Source organism: Cydia amplana, chromosome 14, assembly GCF_948474715.1.
Source record: "Cydia amplana chromosome 14, ilCydAmpl1.1, whole genome shotgun sequence".
NCBI classification, from domain to species: Eukaryota; Metazoa; Arthropoda; class Insecta; order Lepidoptera; family Tortricidae; genus Cydia; species Cydia amplana.
The window spans coordinates 17070985-17079362 of record NC_086082.1 but is presented as its reverse complement, the minus strand read 5'-3'; the positions used below and the strand labels follow the sequence as shown (position 1 = coordinate 17079362).

General features: G+C 36.4%; 1 protein-coding gene across 1 annotated transcript; it reads left to right on the top strand.

Annotated features, from left to right (window-relative positions):
- The first annotated feature begins 4673 nt into the window (after window positions 1-4673).
- Window positions 4674-7189, top strand: LOC134654256 (protein charybde-like). The gene is made up of 3 exons (XM_063509723.1): window positions 4674-5014; window positions 5257-5602; window positions 5859-7189. Exons 1-3 carry the CDS (start codon window positions 4960-4962, stop codon window positions 5941-5943), a joined length of 486 nt encoding a protein of 161 aa, XP_063365793.1. The 5' UTR covers window positions 4674-4959; the 3' UTR covers window positions 5944-7189.
- The last annotated feature ends 1189 nt before the right edge of the window (window positions 7190-8378 follow it).

Below are 8378 nucleotides of genomic sequence, written 5' to 3'. Positions count from 1 at the left end.
TGTAGGGGTAGAATCAATGTAACACTGTTATTATTCTATTTCTGAAATACATAAACATGTTGTATTTGCAACTAGCACCAGTATCAAATATGATAACACATAATTAAGCTAATACAGCAATTCCTTAGTGCACTACATGATGTTTTTATGTGGTAAATTTATATTCCTTAACAAAACTAAAAGGAGCGGTCCTAAAAAGGAACATTATCTCAAAATAATTCTTGAAGACATTCAAGACGAATATACCAAGAATAAAGGGCTACTTAAAGGTAACTTGGTTGTGAAACCTGCCCGGACCGGTCGGGACAGGCCCATACGGGACGTCAAACGTCCCATCTCGTGTGTGGGTCCACAAAAGGATGCTACCTGCTCAAAACTATTGTCAAGAACTTTATTGCAGGTTTTACTATAACCAACGGCCTTCCCAAATCACGCGACCCATAATAGTGACGTGACGTGACGTATTATAATGGAGGATTATAAACGGTGATTTTGATTTTAAATAATAGTTTAATGCTTGAGAACATGGGAATTAGAAAAAAAAAATCCTTAGGCGATGTGAAAGTTAACGAACTTACAGTTTTTAACTGTTTACCTCACGATACTATACAAGTTTGCAGATTATATCGAGTTTAATCATACGCTTGTCGCTCGTTATACTCCTGACAATGGATATTTGCTTTATTATATCATAAAGAAAACACTGCCGGCGTTTCTTGATATCATAATAGCGTCATATTAATAAACTCGTTTCAGACAACGCTATCTACTGAGCGATCAAGTTTACTTAAACGATTATTTGATTTACATTTATATTCGGATACCTACGATGATTCAAATTTATTTTGAGCGATGTAAATTGCAAATGAGTTGAACAAGTAAACACATTTATATACAAAGTCCAAAACAATGGCAGGGAGTTGTCAAAAACCTTTGGCCCACTTGTTTAATTTCGCTGATGTCGATGCCGGAAATTAAAAGCGATTGGATACAATGTTGTAGGCATATATTTTTATTGAAAAGCTAAAATCCGTGCCTTTAATCTAACCTTTAGCATGTTGCGAATTTAAAAGCAGATACCTACCAGTCTGTCCGTACCTACTGTAAAAATAATGTGTTAAAAAAAAATTGTAGTAAATTATGTAAACAAAATTTTCGTTTTAGAATCATCTAAAATGAGTATATGTACTTATGCAAAATTGAAAACAACTATTTCGACAGAACAGACTGAGTAAGTAGATAAGTTTTACAGATTTTCGTTTTAATACCAAAACTTACAAAATTATAAACTTGCTACTTACTTTTTTATGAATATATCTATGACTTCTAAAGAGTATATCAGTTCTAAAGATAGTATCCAATTCACAATTTCCTAAATTATCTTTGTTCTGCAACTGATCACCTTTTAACGACTCGCATAGGTATAATTTACTTACGTTAAAGCAAAGACAGGACGCGAGTTAGCGTGGATAATTGTAATTAAAGAGCAAACAATAACTCATTGTCTGGATGTCATATTGTTAAACAATCGCCGTTTGCTAATATCCGACCATTCTCAGACTTGGCAGTAATGGGACAGTTCTAGGCAGTTAGGAAACATAAAAGGTATAGGTATAATGTGTTTGAAACGGCAAAGACAAAGACGTATAAAATGAAAGTTAAATTAGACAAAGGAAAGCTGATGAAAAGAAATAACGTAATGTTGTTTTTCGACTATGTTACCTTAATAAACGTTTTCTCTTAGACTTACCTTTATTATATAGATTTGAAAGGTATCTATCTATCTATGATAAGATTAACACTATAACTCTACTTGTATAAAAAGTATTAAAGTTATATTCTATTCTATTCTACTTTTTTTGTCATTTTCTATGAAACGTCACAAACTGACTTAATTTTTTTGGATGTTAGACAAAGGAATTTCATTCCAAAGTTAGTCAAATATAAATCACCCTTTTCTGTAGCCGCCCCAATATGCCATCAAACCTTTAAAACATTTTTTTAAGTAAGTTACAATACCGTTTTCAGAATTAATTCAATTTCTTTGAACAAAACCCAGCTTGATCGCATGATTATAACTTTACTCGGGTTATATACCTATTACCCTATTAGAAACTTAAATGTTCTGAGTCACGTACCTCGTAACCCGATTACGTGCTTCTTACATCTGAATCTGCTATTTTGGGAACTGTTTAGTTTCGTTTGGTATATCGGGTCTTATCGCTACGGCTGTTAACTGCTTAGATAAAGCGATTCGGTGTGGGTTTCGACATTTGGTCGATGTTTTTGAAAAGAAAACTGTTGGAGTTACCACGATTTTGCCGAAATTTTCTGATTTCGAAGTCATATAGGTTAGGTTAAGTTTTATGTTTTACACCAAATAAAGTATTTCTATTCTATTATAATACATACAACAATACATATTAAACTGAAAAGTGATGTATACTCCCAAAAAATAGATTAAGAATATATTCTTAATCTATATTTTGGGAGTAGGTATTCATCACTTTACTTTACATCACTTTAATACATATTAAACTGAAAAGTGATGAATACTCCCAAAATATAGATTAAGAATATATTCTTAATCTATATTTTGGGAGTATTCATCACTTTTCAGTTTAATATGTATTCTTTTTGAAAAGAACCTCTAAATTACTAAAATTTACACGATTTTGAAGTAATATTTGACTAATACATAGTTACCTACCTATGAATTTCACCTTCGAAGATATTGAGTTTTACTTAATTTTTAATGTTATCTACTTTTATCATGTCAGATTCAGATTGTCTATTATCCAAATCTAGATATGACAAAGCTTATTATTTCATTACTAAAACGTCGGTCCTATCAGTTTCAGGTGTTTATAAATTTTGTATTTTTACCGAAAGAAATGTTTTCATAGCAATAATAAAATAATTTGTTACTTCTTACACAAAAATTGGGAATTGCGAACTATGTGTTACACCGTCTAAAAGGTCGGTTTGTAACAGCCTAACACCAAAATCGGTTTCAGGATATTGACCAAAATTTCTTTCTTTATTCATAAGTTCAGTTTTTTTTTAATTATTAAAAAAAAAAATACACTTTTACGATCAACAAATAATGATTTCGATAAACAAAAAGTCACTCAATACTCAGTCTCAATACCTACGGCGCATTGAATCGACTGATGTTTTTTCCATCGCTATTGTGAGCGTGAGTCATGAAGGCCAACTCGCCGGCCGGCGCGGCCTAGCAACCGTTTTTACCTTTTCTTTTTTACACACCGTTTTTATTGCTTATGAGTTTTTGCGCTAGATTACACACTGATTGTTTTGAGCTTCGTTATAAGATGCTGATTTTTCAAATTGACGCAAAAAGTTTAGTTAAATATTAATCGAGTTAATATTGTACAAAGTTTTTGTCACATTTAAAATCTACTAATTATCTCAATTCAGTACTTCTGCTTCTTAAGCACATAGCTTATTCTGATGACTTCATAAACTTAAAATTCTAAACTTTCGGTCAAATGTAAAAGATGTTTTGGGTAAGATTTAAATTTCAAATACAATACATTATTCAGTGGAGTTGGAAGGACCAAGAAATTGTTCGAACTTTCGCGATCTGATGCAACCGCCGATAGCGTTACAACTTGTTCAATTTCCGTTTCGGCTTTTTTACTACATTTTTGGAGTCACAAAGTTAGCATGAAAGTAATTTTGTAAGTTAAATTGATTTTGGAAGTTGGTGATTTGGAAACTTGATTGTAACAAATTTTGGTTAGTTCTTTGTTATTATGTAGGTACTTTAATTTAAAACACTTTTGTGACTGGCACGGCAGTTTTGTGACTTCACAAAAAATTCCTTTTTACTATCAGATTTACTTACAGTTTTGATGAGTTCCTTAATGAGTTGATACATATTATTGTCACTTTTATACCGTTATAATATATCGATTATCGGGTATTTTTACCAAGGTAGGTACTTCATTTCGAAATGCATTTTTCAACGGCATATTTACAAATTACTTTAAAATGTACATGCCTACATACAGTTTACACACTATTTTACATTTATACACAGTTTTAATTATTTTAACCAATTTATACAATTCGAACTTATAAGTCACATTAGTTCCATAATTAATCTTATCATTACCACCTTAATTAGATACTTATTACATACAGTACTTATATGCTAAATACATAGTTACAAAACCGGCAGAGAACGAAAAGCACTGAAATCTCTTTATCAGATACCTTATCTATGTTTATTGAGGACATCGGTCCACGAGCCAGCCACGCCGACTCGTCTGATATATACTATAATCCTACCTGATACCGGTTGAAAAACAAAATTACAAGCGACATGAAATCGGTTCTGTGAACAAAGAACTTTCGAGAAACTTACAAACTAAAAGTCCAGTAACGTACTTATAACTACACTTTTGTAACGATAGTCTTATTTTTAACACTTTGGAGGGATATAAACGGTTATATCCTTCAGATTAGGTAAAATGGGATGCGTATACCGGCGTATGTAGGACAAAGAAGCCGGCCGGCGCGCAGCGTGCCGAGACAACCGGCGCGGCCGGCGGGCGGCGCACACTGGCGCGCGGGGCCCCCGCGGCCGCCCGCGCCTCGCCTCCCGCACCCCCGGCCGCGGCTCTCTATATAACCGCGCGCTCCGCGATATTTCGTCAGTCCGTCAGACAGAGCGACAGGGTCGGGTGGGTCGAAAAGTGAGCCGCGGGCGAGTGACGAAGCCCAGTGGTTACGAGATCAGATCTGATGCAGTGTTAGCCTTGGACGTTTCCATTTCCCATCGATCTCTCACGATACACTAGTCGGTCGGTTGAGTGCGCATTCGCAGTACAAAAGAGACTTGTGATATTTTTCTAGTATATAAGTTCCGGGACGGAACGCTTTAATTTTTCGTATTAAAAAGTGTACAATATAAGTAAAAATTTGGAAAACATGGAGATATTGCCGGTCACGAATCAGTTTAGCGGAGTGTTCAACAGTGAAAAAGGTGAGGATGCTTGACTTTCTATTTGCCGCAACCGGCTTTCTAGCTCAGCTGTTGCCAAGCGGCGCGCGCAGCTCGCCGATCAGCTGACGTGACAGTCGCGCTGCGCTTACCACACTGCGCAACTTGTATAACTTTAACATCAACTTTCAAATAAAAATAAAAAACTTCTTTACATAATTTTCAACTTAGTAACATTTTTGTTTATAAGCATTAGTTCTAAAGTTCCTTCTCTATTGTTATAGCTTGGAATGGGCCGACATGGCGGGACGCGCCGATGCCGGTACCGACGGAGGCGGCGCTGGCTCAGAGGCTTGAGCGCGAGCTTCGAGCGGCCAAGGGAGCCAGCGAACTCGCCGCCGCCGAGGTGCTGGTCCCCGCCGAACTTTTGGCGAGGGCGGCGCGGCAGTTACTAGCCTTAGCCGAAGGCGAACCTTGCGGGTCCCGAGGTGCGGCGGTCATCGTGGACGTAGCCGGCAGAAGGCTGGCGGCGTTCAAGATCGACCCCAACATGCTGACCACGCACGAAATACATCTGCATCTGGAACATGATGCGACGAACTGGACTAGCCTGTTGCCGCAATTTTTAAAGTAAGTTTCTTATCATAAACTTTTACTCTGAGTTATCAAAGTTTTCTAACTTTTCAATAGTCTAATTTTATAGTTTAATTTAGTTAGAGTTCTTTGTACAGCATAATCTTGTCTTGAATACGTCGTAGTCTATAAAATTTCCTTTTTTTTGAGTTTTAAAAAGTTTTAATCCAATTTAGTTTCCTACTATTTAATAGTGAATGTGAAAGTATAAATTAATTAATGTGATATTAACAGATGTTTTCTATTGTTACAGAAATTTAACGCGAGGCGGCACCATTATAATCAGCCCCCAGTTCACGATAGAAAAACAAAAGCTCTTCCGAAGCGAAGCGGAGTGAACCCGCGATGCGAGTCGACTGACTGCCCTCCTCGATCTACGTATCGTTATTTTAACAAATATCAATATTATTATATGTATATTAATTATTATATATTTTTAATAAGAGAAAAAAAAAGCACAGCGTGATATGTAATGTATAGTTGTAGTGTAAGCGAACGGGTAGGCGCAGAGTTGTAAAGAGTTTGTTACGTCCTCCTGAATTCAGTAACTGAATCCAGGAAGGTGTAGAAAGCTCTTAAGGCGCGGCGGGGCGAGCGAGCGGCGCGGCCGGCCGGCGCGCCGGTCGGCGTGAGCCGCTCGCCCGCGTCGGCGCGCCCGTCCCACCGCTGCCGCCGCCCGTATCTCCGTGTGTAGACGCCAGGCGCGGCGCGCGCCCGATCTCAGCCTGCCGCGCGTGTGATACAGAATGCCCTGAACGATTTAGTCTTAGGTATTATTTTTTGTTTCGAGTTCGATTCTATTCTGAAGTTGTAGGATTCGTGTATCGTATTTATTAGAGGCGATCTCCGAGGAGGTCAGATATGTGTACGTTTTTCGTAATGGTACTAGTTCGTACATTTGTTTGTGATACTACTTTTGTAATGTATAAAATTTAAAGAGAAAAAGATACTATTATGAATGAGAGCACGCATGCAGATAATAATGTTAGAGGTGTATTATAGTGCCGAGAGTGAACGGAGGCAATGAGAGAGCCAGCGGGAGGCGGCGTGCGCGCGATGGTCCATCTTATCCCGCCATGTGGGGCAAAATGGAGCCAGCGCGCGGGCCGCTGCCCCGCTAATATATTGCAAAGATCTCACGTTATATTATAGTTATTATTAAAAGTATTAAGTTATTTAAGTTAATATAAAAGATTGTAATTTTTTGTAAGTTTGTTTTGTACCGCCGAGCACGCTCTGGTGGTTTGACAAAAGGCAGACGATGCATTTTCTTCATCCAGTGTAATTACTACATATAATGTAAATCAATAGCCTAACCGTTTTAAAAGGAAATCTAAATGTTTGTAGGGTCCAGTGTTAACGCACAATACTTATCATAGAAATAGAATCACTTTCAACAATAAAACATTTTTAATGCTACAAAAACATTTTACTTCTAAACTTGAAATGTCGACATATACAAAACTAACAATAATAATAAATGTATCAATTGTTTATAATTGATATTTATTTGATAGACCGTAAAAGAAAATGTAGAAATTATTGAAAAGAAAATACATAGTTTCAATAATGGAAAAAAAACAATGGTTTCAATGATCCTTTCCCAATCTTAAGCCACACCTTCGAAAAAAGGCCTAGCTTTTCTATAAACCTTATTAGAATGCTATAGATAGGTATATCGAGGAGTGACTGGTCAAACCCGATAACTCGAGCAAAAGGGTTTTTGAAATTAGAACTATATGTGACATACGTGGAGTTTTTATTTGAATGAAAAAATATCTCTGGTTTGACCGCTCAGCCCTCAATATTATATTTCTAAGCGTCGAAAACAATCAGTCCATGACGACGAAAACAATGACATCACCGCATCAGCAAACAGCTTGAAAAACAAAAGCGGAGCGAAAAGAAAAAAATACTAAACTGGCCGCCATTTTCCACATTAGCATATCGAATAGGCCCGAGTAAGATTTCGTGACCAGTTGAGACCGGTTCGAACTAGATGGGCGCTAGAACCGGTTCGGCTGCAACCCCATCTAGTAGAAACATACAAACAAAGCCATTAAATATACTAGTTTCGGCCGTTTCTACGTTTATCTCGATTCCACGATGGATACCAGATGCGTTTGAATCGCCTTTTAGAATATACTAGGTACATCGCTAAGTCTATTTAGGTCTAACAAACATTGAACAACTCTCAACTTTATTTCAAAGATATAAAACACATTTTGCGTACGCCTTGTGATTTATAACATACTGACTTGCCAATATGGTTCGTAACTATATGTAGAAGAAACATAGGTTCTTATCGTGGTCTAAATCAACATTACAGCCTATTAAATGAGTATAAGTATAAACTTGTGACTTAGCGACTGACGTTTAATAAAACGCATACCTATTAGATATCGTAACAGAGAACAAACATATAATAAGACTGAAAAAAAAAAATATATATTAAAATGGTGTCCAATTTAGGTATTTATAACAAGATATAACCTACACGTTGTAAGATTGAAGTTATAACTACATATTTACTATATCTGTCTGACGGCACTTTGCATTTTAAACTGTTATCTATATAAATAACAGTTTAAAATGCAATAATATAGTTTAGGTATATACCTAAACTCAGGATAAATAAAACAGTTAACAAGTTGAAATTGAAATTTAATTTAAAGCAATTAAAACTCGAGGTTGTAGAGATACCCTATTCTAGGCGCGTATATTTGGCAAGCTATAAAAACAAGATGGTTGCCATTTTGACCAAAACGCCGTA